The following is a 15,067-nucleotide window of genomic DNA, read 5'->3' as shown; positions in this document are numbered from 1 at the left end:
GACGTTTTTTCAGGAGCAGTGATTGTATTAATGCCTAAAGTCAAACAATAAAAGTGTAATATCCCTTTAAATTTCATACCTGGGGGTGTCTATAGTATGCCTGTAAAGGGGCGCATGTTTCCTGTGTTTAGAACAGTCTGACAGCAAAATGACATTTTGAAGAAAAAAACACATTTAAAACTACCCGCGGCTATTGCATTGCCGACAATACACATAGAAGTTCATTGATAAAAACGGCATGGGAATTCCCCACAGGGCAACCCCGAACCAAAAAAAAAAATGATGTGGGGGTCCCCCTAAATTCCATACAAGGCCCTTCAGGTCTGGTATGGATATTAAGGGGAACCCCAGCCAAAATTTTAAAAAAAAATTGACGTGGGGTTCCCCCTAAATTCCATACCAGACCTGAACCCCGCGCCAAAAAAAAAAAAAAAACGGCGTGGGGTCCCCCCAAAAATCCATACCAGACCCTTATCCAAGCACGCAACCTGGCAGGCCGCAGGAAAAGAGGGGGGACGAGAGTGCGGCCCCCCCCCCCTCCTGAACCGTACCAGGCCACATGCCCTCAACTTTGGGAGGGTGCTTTGGGGTAGCCCCCCAAAACACCTTGTCCCCATGTTGATGAAGACAAGGGCCTCATCCCCACAACCCTGGCCGGTGGTTGTGGGGGTCTGCGGGCGGGGGGCTTATCGGAATCTGGAAGCCCCCTTTAACAAGGGGACCCCCAGATCCCAGCCCCCCCCTGTCTGAAATGGTAAGGGGGTACTTACCCCTACCATTTCACTAAAAAACTGTCAAAAATGTTAAAAATGACAAGAGACAGTTTTTGACAATTCCTTTATTTAAATACTTCTTCTTTCTTCTATCTTCCTTCATCTTCTGGTTCTTCTGGCCCTTCTGGTTCTTCCTCCGGCGTTCTCGTCCAGCATCTCCTCCGCGGCATCTTCTATCTTCTTCTCCTCGGGCCGCTCCGCACCCATGGCATGAGGGGGGAGGCTCCCGCTCTTCTCTTCATCTTCTTCATCTTCTTCTTCTTCTTCATCTCTTCTTCCTTCTTCTCTTCTTCATTTCTTCTCCGGGCCGCTCCGCAGCCATGCTGGCATGGAGGGAGGCTCCCGCTGTGTGACGGCGTCTCTTCGTCTGACGGTTCTTAAATAACGGGGGGCGGGGCCACCCGGTGACCCCGCCCCCCTCTGACGCACGGTGACTTGACGGGACTTCCCTGTGACGTCACGGGGAATGCCACAGGGAAGTCCCGTCATGTCCCGTGCGTCAGAGGGGGGCGGGGTCACCGGGTGGCCCCGCCCCCCGTTATTTAAGAACCGTCAGACGAAGAGACGCCGTCACACAGCGGGAGCCTCCCACCATGCCAGCATGGCTGCGGAGCAGCCCGGAGAAGAAATGAAGAAGAGAAGAAGGAAGAAGAGAAGAAGAAGAAGATGAAGAAGAAGATGAAGAAGAGAAGAAGATGAAGAGAAGAGCGGGAGCCTCCCCCCCCATGCCATGGGTGCGGAGCGGCCCGAGGAGAAGAAGATAGAAGACGCCGCGGAGGAGATGCTGGACGAGAACGCCGGAGGAAGAACCAAAAGAGCCAGAAGAATCAGAAGAAGATGAAGGAAGAAAGAAGAAGCATTTAAATAAAGGAATTGTCAAAAACTGTCTCTTGTCATTTTTAACATTTTTGACAGTTTTTTAGTGAAATGGTAGGGGTAAGTACCCCCTTACCATTTCACACAGGGGGGGGGGCCGGGATCTGGGGGTCCCCTTGTTAAAGGGGGCTTCCAGATTCCGATAAGCCCCCCGCCCGCAGACCCCCACAACCACCGGCCAGGGTTGTGGGGATGAGGCCCTTGTCTTCATCAACATGGGGACAAGGTGTTTTGGGGAGCTACCCCAAAGCACCCTTCCAATGTTGAGGGCATGTGGCCTGGTACGGTTCAGGAGGGGGGGGGGCCGCACTCTCGTCCCCCCCTCTTTTCCTGCGGCCTGCCAGGTTGCGTGCTCAGATAAGGGTCTGGTATGGATTTTTGGGGGGACCCCACGCTGTTTTTTTTTTTTTTTTTTTTTGGCGCGGGGTTCCCCTTAAAATCCATACCAGACCTGAAGGGTCTGGTATGGAATTTAGGGGGAACCCCACGTCAATTTTTTTTAAAAATTTTGGCTGGGGTTCCCCTTAATATCCATACCAGACCTGAAGGGCCTTGTATGGAATTTAGGGGGACTCCCACATCATTTTTTTTTTTTTAATTTTGGTTCGGGGTTGCCCTGTGGGGAATTCCCATGCCATTTTATCAATGAACTTCTATGTCTATTGTCGGCAATGCAATAGCCGCGGTAGTTTTAAATGTGTTTTTTCCTTCAAAATGTCATTTTGCTGTCAGACTGTTCTAAACACGGGAAACATGCGCCCCTTTACAGGCATACTATAGACACCCCCCAGGTATGAAATTTAAAGGGATATTACACTTTTATTGTTTGACTTTAAGCATTATTAAAATCACTGCTCCTGAAAAAACGTCCGTTTTTAAAACTTTTTTTTGCATTGATTCATGTCCCCTGGGGCAGGACCCAGGTCCCCAAACACTTTTAATGACAATAACTTGCATATTAGCCTTTAAAATTAGCACTTTTGATTATTCATGTTCGTGTCCCATAGACTTTAACGGTGTTCGCGTGTTCGAACGAATTTTTTTCCTGTTCGCATGTTCTGGTGCGAACCGAACAGGGGGGTGTTCGGCTCATCCCTAATCACCACTATGTCAGCCTCCAGCATTGATGGGGGTAGCCTTCCGTCCTTAGTCGTCTGTTCCAGTACTTTTAAAAGCTCCGGAAGTAAAACCTCCCCGTACTTCCTGTAGATCTCCAATGGCAAACCGTCCGGGCCAGGAGATTTCTGGCCTGACAGCTCTGCGACAGCCTTTTGCAACTCCTCCAGAGTCAGGGGAGACTCCATCTCACTCCTGTCCCCCTCCGAGAGCACAGGCAGAACTACCCCTTCCAGAAATCCATCCATATCGCGCCGGTCCGACCCCCGGCGCGACCTGTACAGGTCCCTATAAAACGTGGAAAAGGTCTTTAGGACCTCGGCGGGGTCTGAAGTAATCTCTCCAGCCGGTGTCCTAATTGAAAAAATGGCCGATGGGGATAGGTTAGACTTGGTTATAAGTGCCAACATCCGACCTACTTTCTCCCCTTCGCCATAGTAATTTTGTTTCTGGAAGAGTCTTTTATTTTCTATTCTTCTATTAATTAATTCTCTGTACTCTTGTTGTCTACTGAGCCAGACCTCCCGTTTTTCAGGGGTTGGGTCCGCCACGTATTGTGCTTCTGATTCCATGGCTTCCCTGCTAGCCCTCACCTCCCATTCCCTTGACGTTTTCTTTACTATGACAACCTGCTGGTGTAATAGTCCCCTAAGGAATGCTTTTAAGGTGTCCCACACTACCCCCGCAGGGGCTGTACCTGAGTTAAATGTTACAAACTCTTTTAATTTGGATGTAACTTCTACTGGGCTGCTTATTAAATCCAACCATAGTGGCTTTATTGTCCACCTTTTCCGGCTAGGTCTGGCGCTTAAGTTCAGAGTCAAGGTCAAGGGAGAATGATCTGAAATACCCCTCGGCTTATACTCTATATTCCCTATTAGTTGCAAAGCTTCACTGTTGCCTACTGCCATATCTATACGCGAGAGAGTAGAGTGTGACCCTGAGTAGCAGGAATACTGCCGGGTTTTTGGGTTGTGAGATCTCCATAGGTCGCACCACCCAACCTCTGCCAGAAGTTGGCCTAAGCGGCCCTCCGATAACCTTTCCGCCCGGTTCATAGGCGGAAACCGGTCCATTTTATTATCCAAAACTGCATTAAAATCCCCCACCAATATTATCGGTACATCTAACTTACTTTCCACAAATTCCAGCAAATCCAAAATGGTCTCTGTTTTAAACGGAGGAGGAATATAAATGTTTGCTATTACCAGAGGCTTATTTTCCACAACGCAGCTCAAGAAAACATAGCGTCCCAACGCGTCAATTCTGGCTTCCCTGCAGTAAAACGAGATACTTCTCCCCACCAATATGCTCACCCCTCTTGAGTATGAGGTGTAGACTGAGTGATACTGTTCTTGAAATTTGTGGTTCCGAACATGTAGTTTAGTATCGTTGGTAAGGTGAGTTTCCTGCAGGCAAGCCAGTTCAACGCCATAGGCTTCCATTGCCGTGAAAACTGCTGCCCTTTTGGCGGGATCAGCCATGCCCCTGATGTTCCAGGAGCCTATCTTTAGCGTTTTAAAAGGCATCTAGAAGAAAAAGGCAAAAAAGTAACAAAAAAGCCAAAAAAGAAAGAGGAAAAAATGCCCAAAAAGAAAGGGCATTTCATTAGTGCATTTGTGGATACCAAATTGATCGTGGGCGCTGTGGTTGTGTTAACCAAAGAAGAAAAAGAATAATAAATAGATAGAGTGGGGAAGGGCAGGGGGCCCCCGCGTCCAGGAACCCCCCCCCCCCCACGTTTCCCAACTGCAAGTGCAAACCACGTGTGCTAATATACTTTGCTTTTGTTATTGTGAGCCCACCCTTTGTAGCTATGTGTGCCTTACAATCACCCCATTGCCTAGCCCTATGACTCGCTGTAAACCCCCCTTCCCCCCACCCTCTACTTTATGCATCCCCCTTCTTACCACCCTGATTCGTGACCCCCCCTCCTGCCTAATTAGGCTAGCCCTAGGGGCTGTACTTGTGACCTTTTTCCCCCCTCCCAACCACACAGAAAATACCTCCCCACACATATGCTGAAAAGATACGTTGTGACTCACTACCACACTCATCCCCCCCTCCCCCCCATCCACAGCCCTCCCCCAAACCCCCAAAACAACACTTAAAACATGCAAAACTAGTGGGATCACATCCTTCATCTGTGCTTCCATCTCACATACCCCCCCTTCCCCCCTCCTCCGTGTCAGCTGCTCATTACTGTGAAAAAGGAGGAAAAAAAAAAAATCGCATTTTCCTCCTTTCCTATCCAAGTTTAAATAGCCTTATTTAACCCCTAGCTCTACAGGTCCGCTTTGTTATCTTCCAGCCACTTTATTGCCCCTGCTGTTGTGTCAAAAAAATGGGTAGACCCTAAGGCAGTGACACGTAGCCGTGCAGGATACAGCAGGGCGTATTCTATTTTATAAGTCCGTAGGTTATGCTTAATGTCCCTGAATTCAGCCCTCCGCTTCTGGAGATCTGGGGAATAATCGGGAAAAAATAAAATCTTGACTCCGTTGTATAGGATCTCCCCCAGCTCTCTAGCCCTACGCATCAATGTTACCTTGTCTGTGTAGTTAAAAAGCTTCATTATTATTGGCCTAGGATGCCCCCCTGATGGTGAGGCCCTAGTTGGCACCCTGTGGGCAATTTCAATAGCAAAGAGGTGAGAGAAGGTTTCCATCCCGAATATTCCCTTGAGCCACTTCTCCAAGAACTCCTCAGGGTGGGGGCCCTCACACCGCTCCGGTAGGCCTACCACCCTCACGTTATTCCTGCGGGACCTATTTTCCATTTCCTCCATTTTAACTTTATGCAAACCCATCTGTGTTTTTAATGCCTTGAGCTCTTGCTTCAGTGGGGTTAATTCGTCCTCAGCCTGGCTAACTCTCTCCTCCAGTGCAGTTGTTCTAGCAATAGTCCTTTGCAGTTCTTGGCTTACTATAATTAGCTCTTCCTTTAGTCCCGTCAGCTGGTCGCACAGATCGCTTAGGGAGGCCTTACAGGAATTGACAGCACATAGAACATCTTTCAGTGTGGGTTCAGCTTCTGCTGGTGCGTCTTGCGCAGCAGCATTGTTAGTTGCTAATCCCGCGGCTCACCCGCAGAGCTTTTACTGCTCGCCGTTTTTATTGTGTGCATTGCCGCTGGTCCTTTTCCTAGGCTCTTCCTGTCCCCTGAACCCCCCGCATGCGGTCTGTCCTGCTGCTGCTGAGTGTTTTTAGATGGTGATGAGGTGGAGGGGTGCGCAAATTTTTCCAGTTTGGCCGCAGCGGCAGCTGCTGCCTGGTTCACCTTTTCTTTTGAGGTACGGGTCATTTGGGAGCTAGTGTTGTCCTGCTGTTGCAGTTCCTCTCCCTTTTTTCTAGTCATGGCTATTTACATAAGCCAAGGGAGTATGTAAAAGAGTTGAGCCGCTCGTGGGGTTGGTACTTCCCCCCCCCCCTCTCTTCACCCCTCTCTTCACCTTTCCCTTACTCTTTCTCCCTTCCCTCAGTGCTATCTCAGCCCCAGCAGTGCCCTTCTAGTTTGCAGCTGCCACTAGATTGATTGTCCAGTTTGGAATTGCCGGTATTTCAGCTCTATTAAGATTATATAATGTGGTGAAAGATTAACGTCTTTCTTATTGATGCAGCCCTCCACCAGCCATCGAGGGGTATCTTCTCCCTGGTGGACACAGATCGCTGTGTGTCAATGTATCAGGCTGCCCAAGCCTGCCTAAGCCCAAGGGCAGGTCGTTAAGTAGCAATGTGACCGGCTGCCTGGGCCCACCTGTACCTCCACCCCCCCTCGTCCGTGGCAATAAACTAGCCCTTGAGGAGAGGGGAGAGGCAGTCCACCTCTGAATTAACTGCAGGGGTTGGTACCTTGATGCTGCCGGGTACCTGGGCAGCACAGGGACGCTTCCTAGTGGTGGATCCTCTCGCTGGTGACACACGCCGTCCCCACCGCCTCTTCCTGTTGAAACCGTTGCCCGGGTAACTGCTCAAAACAAATAGCCCGAGCTCCTCCTCGCCGCTCCGAGGGCTCTAGTCCGCATCCTTTCCCGAGCGGCTGTACCGAAGCACCGCCGGCACACTCCGGACTGGGCGATGGTAGGGGAGCCAGGCAGCCAGGCAGACGCGAGCACTGCGGGGGAAAGGAGGCTCAGTCAGCCGTGCCGGAGCACTAGGTTAACTCCGATGAGCACGGAGGCATCGGGCTGGGGGAAGCTCACTCGCCCCTCCTCTCACTCTTGCATCCGGTCACGCCCCCCGTCCCGGTAACCAGGTTTTTTAATCACATAAAGAGGCCACTAATGTCATCAGTGGGACCATTAGTTTCACAGAAAATGCCCTCTGGATTAATGGCATGTGAAGCTCTAAATTGAAATATATCCATTATTAATATATGGCTATTCAGCTGCAACAATAAAAACCCAAAACAGCTATAAAAATAGAGATCTGTTGCGCTTGAAAAAATAAACTAAGAAAAAGGCAGCTGACACTAAATTTCTGGTTGCAACGAGACAACATATAAGAAGAGGTGCAGCACTAGAAAAATAAAAACAGATAAAAGTTCATCATAAAAAATTGGTACACAAGTATGTCAGAAAACTTAATATAAAGAAATACTTTTTGTCTAATAACTATAATTTAAGAACAAAGAAAGCAGTAGCTACAGTGGGAGTTGATAGCGGACTCAAAAATAAATCGCTATTCAACCCTCCACAAACAGCCAACCATCAGATAGAGGTTTTCAAACAACTAGTCTTGAAAGATCTGGACAAAGTTAGACCCAACAAAACTCTAAACCCTAAGCATATAACAGAAGGCATCAAAGCCCTGGAGAATAGAAAGGACATAATCATCCGTCCGGCGGATAAGGGAGGAGGAGTGGTGATTATGGATAAAACCTATTACCACACACAACTCTCTAATATGCTTAAAGATGAAAACACATATGAGAAACTTAAGAAGGACCCTACCAACAAGTATAGGGAAGACCTCCACAATCTAGTAGATTATGGATTTTAAATGCGAGTCCTTACAAAGAAAGAAAAATTATATTTATGTCCCAGCTTTAATAGAATACCAACTATATATACGGTTCCCAAAATTCATAAAGATCCAGAGAGACCTCCAGCCAGACCTATTGTGAACGGCATAGACTCAGTAACATCTCGAGTCGGCCAGTATTTAGACCACTTCTTACAGACAAGTGTTGTGACTACAAAAGCGTATTTGAAAGACACTACAAGCTTCTTGCAGAAGATTAAGAACGTATACTTCTCTAAGGACGAGGAAATATATCTGGTGACTGCCGATGTGGCGTCATTATATACAATAATTCAGCATGATGACGCGCTTTTGTCTTTCAACTGGGCTTTTAGCCAGAGGGACGACATTCCCTTCATCCAAAAGAAATTCTTAAGGATGATACTGGAATACTGTTTAACCCACAATTACTTCTGGTGTGCGGGGAATTTTATAGCCAGAAGACCGGCGTTGCAATGGGCGCCAAGTTTGCGCCAAGTTTGGCGAACTTATTTATGAGCGGATGGGAGGACAAATGGGTGTACTTAAACAGGAGGAAAGAATTAGTGTTCTACCAACGCTACATAGATGACCTGTTCATCATATGGCAGGGCACTGAATCCTCACTAATTGAATACTCCCAATGGCTCAATAGTAATACCAATAATATTAAATTGGAATTTAATTGGAGCCGAGAGCAGATACAGTACCTGGATGTCATGATAATGAAAGGTGAGAACCAACTTCATACGAAAGCATATTTCAAGAGCACAGACCGCAATAGCTATATTCCCGTACAGAGTGGACACCACCCGCAGTGGTTAAGGAATATACCTAAGGGCCAATTTATGCGGGTACGTCGTAACTTCACCTCTGATGCTGATCATTTTACCCAAGCAGAACTTATTAAACAACGTTTCATAGAAAAAGGCTATAAGATCCAACCCTTAGACAAACTAATTACAGAGGTAGGACGCAATTCACAGGACTCTTGTTTGGTCCCTAAAGCAAGGAGACCAAAGACAAGCATGAATGGGGTTTTATAAGTGGTTTTCACGAACAGTATCGTGAAATCGAGACAATCATAAAGACCCACTGGAACATACTGTGTATGGATAAGGTGCTGAGTAAAGTGTTACCAGAAAACCCGCCATTTATATATAGGAAAACCCCTTCATTTGGAGACCAAGTAGTGAAAAAAGTACTCGACCCCCCAACCAGAACTGAAATGTTTTGGGACCGATCAGGTTTTTATGCCTGCAGAAAATGTAAATCGTGCCAACAAGTAGCAACTCATTTGAGAGGCCTAACAAGCTTCGTGTCAACAGCGAATGGTAAAGAATTTCAAATTAGAGAATTCATCTCATGTATGTCTACTCACGTAGTGTATGCCCTGGAATGTCCGTGTGGCCTCATGTATATCGGGCGCACAAAAAGAACATCGGGCAAAAGGGTATCAGAGCACATTTATAATATCACTATAGGATACAAAGAACATAGGGTGTCCCTACATTTTAGGGAAAAACATGATAGAAATCCCACTGGCCTCAAATTTTGGGGCATAGACAAACCACACCCCAAATGGAGAGGTGCCAACATGATAAGAGAAATTTCCAAAAGGGAATCTCAGTGGATATTCCTGGCTAACACACTTAGTTCTAATGGACTAAACATAAAACTGGACCTGAATTGCTTTATAAGCAACTACTAAAGGCAAACCATTCTATATGACTTTTACTTTCGTATTTTATCACATGTATAACCCAGCGTACGAAAGATTAAAGTTATCCTCTATAGGTTCCCCAAAGTAGAAGTGTTTTTTTAGTTAAGTTTTTAGCTTTGTTAGGTTCATGTAACTTTTAATTTTAAATATTTTAAAAAAATAGTAATATTTATCTTTTTTAGGAGTTTTCTTGCGTGAGTAAATGTATTATTGTACTTGATGTGATTCTGTTTGCATCCGCATATGTGGTAGTTTTTTGGCTTATGTTTTTTCATGAATTTTGGACGATAAACTCCATTTGAAGGAAAAACATAACCGCAATATTAATGACGAGGCAAGTTCTAGTGATATTAATGACTGTAAATAGTCAGAACCACTATACAGATATAATTGGCTGTCCCTCACAAATTTACGTGACAAAAGATCCAAACATAAGATCTACTGTGATCAATAATTTTATTAGGGTAAGATTATTTGAAGAGTTTTTGAGTCTCTAATACACTATATAAACATAACATATATGCGGAATGACAGCATTACATTAATAATTCCTTTTTTATTTCATTCTTAGTTGGAGACAAATTAGAATGTAATAACATAATCTCAAAGAATTAATACGAGGTGTATAGTATTTTTATGCATATAGTATTTGCTTTCATTATAACAATGCTATAGAGAGAACCATAGTTGGATGGATGGGATGCTGTGCGTCAGCTCGGCACTGTCCACATAGGAGAGGGCGGGGAGGGGATGATATCTGTGATGACGGCGCTGAACGTTCCCGCCTCCTTAAGCTATTTAAATGAATTGGTCGTGTTGCGTGGCCACGCCCTTTAAAGACGTAATGACGAAACGCGTCAGGCGTGACCACGCGACCCAACAGCCAGACCTAGAACAAGTCATCCCGGGACCCAAGTGGGCGGGATGTTTACTCTTCCTTCCAGCGGTGAGCTGACATTTCTTACGGACAGGCTGTGTTTTAATCTAAGAGCTTTTTATACTTTATCTGGTAAACGCAACATTGTAGCAGGGAGTTTGGTAAATTTAAAAAAAAAAATATAACACTATGGCAAGCATCCCCTCTCTTTACTTATATGACACCTAACGAACACGGAGAACTGACCTACACCAGCGGGAGCAGAGCAGTTCATCCCTGAGGAGAGATATCACAGGCAGACCTGACCCCTACCACAAAATCGATCATGACAAGCGGGAGCAGAGCCGACTGACCCCAGGAGAGATATTACAGGCATATCTTATCTAGACCTCTGGTGAGCATACACACAAAAGGGGTTTCTCATGAGGTGACATGGTGAAGGTATAGAGCCAAACAAAAGATGCACTGGGGATAAATCAAAGAGTGGACCGCAATCCATCAGATGCATGCATGGGTTATTATACTAAAGACTTTCTGCACTAGTCTTCTTATATGTTCCACAGAGATGGTGGACTAGGACTTTTTGTGGTTTTTATATTACTTGTTGACTACTACTAATCACACTTATGGTTGCAAATCCATTTCTTAAGCGCTGTTAATATTTTCTCATGTGGGAAGATATATTTATTTCATTATTTACTATATCATGTTTTATTAGTTATAATAGCAGCTTATAAGTGTAAAAAATATCTACTATTCATCCATTTTGAGCGCTGGGATTAGGGATTCCCTAATTTTTTCTCTGATTTTTTTTTCCTTTTTATAAAAAATTGGTTGAAGACGATCAAAGTCCTCTAGTTAATCAATCCTGATGAGGACAAATAGGAAAGCCACCACCAACACCCAATACTACTGACTCTTACCGTCAGTGTGTAGGGTACACACATTAAATGTATAGGTTATGTACCCAGCAATTCTCCTCCACAGATCAATCGACTCCACAGAAGATCAAAACGTCTCATTCAATAGGGAAATAAGGACCTCCAAAACTTTCTCCATGGAATGGAATTCCACTGATAAACTCCAGTATCCACATAAATATAAGAAAGAAGACCTCTCATTGCGCAGGCATCCAGAAAACAAAATTTATTTAAGGATAAAACTGTTACACTCACATGGTTGAGAAATATGACAGGCAAGGGGAAACAACCTGTGTTTCCAACCAACAAAATGGCCGCCGGGTCACGGTCAGCGTCCTACGTCACACATCCTTATCTCCACCCAACGTTTCGTCATAAACGTGCATCATCAGGGGCGTGGTCAGGGCGTGTGCGAGGCTCTTGTTTATAGGGACAGGCCATAAAAACCGGAAATTAGGTGCGTTCCACAGACCGGATCTCAGACCCAGAAATCACACAAAATTCTTATTACAAACTGTTAGTAATGTGTATATATATATGCTATAAAAACATATTAAAAACGGTCACTCAAAGGTGATTAGCAAGCAAAAGGACAGTGTAAATCTGAGACTAAAAAAATTTTTTTTAGATAAAAAGTAGGACAAACGGACTCGGGAAGCGGCGGCATCTTGTGGTGAAAAGCGAGTATTACAACAACATAAGATAATAAACAAATTCACACAGAGAAATACAGAGCAACTCAGTACAAGAAATATAAAAAAAATTGGTTATAAACCAAAGGAGGTTTTCAGACTGGAAACGAGGTGGATTTATCAAGCCCAGTCATTCACTCCATTTGGAATGAATGTTGAATGGGATATAAATTCCTTCATCAACAATGGATAATGTTCAGTAGGGATTGCAGTATTTGTTGCTGCTATTTTCAGCATTTTTTAATGTCCGTAGTTTTTATATACATGTTCTTATTGTACATTGTTTATGATTTATAGTTTCATCCTTTGGTTTATAATAGGGTGCCCACGTGTCCCGGATTGCCCGGGACAATCCCGCAATTAGCAGGTCTGTCCCGGGCACCTTCATTCCGGGACAATACAGTGTCCCGGAATGATACTGACAGAGTGAGCAAACCCTGCTGTAGCACTGGGGCTCACTCCACCTCCACCTGATACTCTACTGGCCACTGGTTGCTACAGCCGCCTGGCGTGTATCAACCAGGGACGTAAAAGATGCAACTCCCTGCTCAGCACTCAAAGCGGAGGAGGAGTTAACTTCCTCCTCCTTCCCGCCTAGTGCTCTCCACCACGCTGGATGACCTCCCACCTCCTTTATCCTCTGGCAAGTGACACGGCATCTGGGTCAGGTGTCAGTGGGGGCCCCACTCAGGACATCCCAAAGAAGAGTCTCTGCTACCGCACTTCTAGTCCCCATAGAGATCTCTACTGGGCACCTGACCAATCACAGTACAGAGCAGCTGACACCAGCGATGTTCCCCGATCAGTGCGATCGCACAGTGAGTGTTATTCTAGTAGGGGGGGAGCCGCCAGCCTCTGCCCACAACATAAGGAGAATCGCTGGGGACACTCTGGATTGTCAGAGGGACTTGTAGAAGTTCTATAAAGCTGTCTGTTAGATGGATGAGCCTCCTTGTCAGTCCATTTCTTCACCTCCCCCCTCCCTGACCTGCCAGCTTGGAATGCTCCGCGGGGGCCGTCCTAGAAGAATCATAAATCACTGTGAGAGGACCATAAACCAGTGCTCAGGAGGGAGAGGGCAATGTACAGCTGTCAGTGTGTTTGTACATGTCTACTGCCTATGTGTGCGACACTGAGACATGAGACAAAACTGGCTGTGTGCAGAGAGACCCCTCACCCACTCACAGCATGTCACTGTACACAGAGAGACAGTCCCTTACCTGGAGACCAGTCCCTCTCCTTCACCCACTACTGTGTATGGTATTATCCCTGATTAATAGGGACAGTCCCTGACCTGGAGACCAGTCCCTCTCCTTCACCCACTACTGTGTATGGCATTATCCCTGATTAATAGGGACAGTCCCCGACCTGGAGACCAGTCCCTCTCCTTCACCCTCTACTGTGTATGGTATTATCCCTGATTAATAGGGACAGTCCCTGACCTGGAGACCAGTCCCTCTCCTTCACCCACTACTGTGTATGGCATTATCCCCGATTAATAGGGACAGTCCCTGACCTGGAGACCAGTCCCTCTCCTTCACCCACTACTGTGTATGGCATTATCCCTGATTTTTACGGACAGTCCCTGACCTGGAGACCAGTCCCTCTCCTTCACCCACTACTGTGTATGGCATTATCCCTGATTAATAGGGACAGTCCCTGACCTGGAGACCAGTCCCTCTCCTTCACCCACTACTGTGTATGGCATTATCCCTGATTAATAGGGACAGTCCCTGACCTGGAGACCAGTCCCTCTCCTTCACCCACTACTGTGTATGGCATTATCCCCGATTAATAGGGACAGTCCCTGACCCGGAGACCAGTCCCTCTCCTTCACCCACTACTGTGTATGGCATTATCCCTGATTAATAGGGACAGTCCCTGACCTGGAGACCAGTCCCTCTCCTTCACCCACTACTGTGTATGGCATTATCCCCGATTAATAGGGACAGTCCCTGACCTGGAGACCAGTCCCTCTCCTTCACCCACTACTGTGTATGGCATTATCCCCGATTAATAGGGACAGTCCCTGACCTGGAGACCAGTCCCTCTCCTTCACCCACTACTGTGTATGGCATTATCCCTGATTAATAGTCACAGTCCCTGACCTGGAGACCAGTCCCTCTCCTTCACCCACTACTGTGTATGGCATTATCCCCGATTAATAGGGACAGTCCCTGACCTGGAGACCAGTCCCTCTCCTTCACCCACTACTGTGTATGGCATTATCCCTGATTAATAGTCACAGTCCCTGACCTGGAGACCAGTCCCACTCCTTCACCCACTACTGTTTATGGCATTATCCCTGATTAATAGGGACAGTCCCTGACCTGGAGACCAGTCCCTCTCCTTCACCCACTACTGTGTATGGCATTATCCCTGATTTATAGGGACAGTCCCTGACCTGGAGACCAGTCCCTCTCCTTCACCCACTACTGTGTATGGCATTATCCCTGATTAGTAGGGACAGTCCCTGACCTGGAGACCAGTCCCTCTCCTTCACCCTCTACTGTGTATGGCATTATCCCTGATTAATAGGGACAGTCCCTGACCTGGAGACCAGTCCCTCTCCTTCACCCACTACTGTGTATGGCATTATCCCCGATTAATAGGGACAGTCCCTGACCTGGAGACCAGTCCCTCTCCTTCACCCACTACTGTGTATAGCATTATCCCCGATTAATAGGGACAGTCCCTGACCTGGAGACCAGTCCCTCTCCTTCACCCACTACTGTGTATGGCATTATCCCCGATTAATAGGGACAGTCCCTGTTTTATAAACAAACCCCTCTGTCCTTTTATTGTCTTCTGTCCCTCTACCAAGTGTAACTATCGTAGTTCTAATCCCTGTTTGGTAAGCAGTCCCCGATGTACAGAGAAGGTCCACGTTATAGACAGTCCATTAAAGAAACGGTCCTTATTATCCACTTGCTCTCCGAAAGATTTACCCCTCCTTAATGACCAGGCCATTTTTGCAAAAAGTCACTGCGTTATTTGAACTGACAATTGCGCAGTCATGCAACGCTGTAACCAAATAAAAATGAAAGATATCCTTTTTGTTCCCACAAACAGAACTTTCTTTCGGTGGTA

At 46.3% G+C, this 15,067-nt stretch overlaps 1 protein-coding gene across 1 annotated transcript in view; it reads left to right on the top strand.

Annotated features, from left to right (window-relative positions):
• Positions 1-15,067, top strand: part of LOC141134355 (uncharacterized) — a 145,568-nt gene that overhangs the window by 124,689 nt on the left and 5,812 nt on the right. Inside the window, 3 exon segments of the mRNA XM_073623923.1 lie at positions 7,390-7,747; positions 8,122-8,733; positions 9,793-9,847. Of these exon segments, the coding sequence (XP_073480024.1) occupies positions 7,390-7,747; positions 8,122-8,733; positions 9,793-9,847 (1,025 nt within the window).

The sequence above is a fragment of the Aquarana catesbeiana genome, linkage group LG03, assembly GCF_042186555.1.
Source record: "Aquarana catesbeiana isolate 2022-GZ linkage group LG03, ASM4218655v1, whole genome shotgun sequence".
Lineage (NCBI taxonomy): Eukaryota > Metazoa > Chordata > Amphibia > Anura > Ranidae > Aquarana > Aquarana catesbeiana.
The sequence above is the reverse complement of the archived record's forward strand: the minus strand, read 5'-3'. Positions and strand labels throughout refer to the sequence as shown.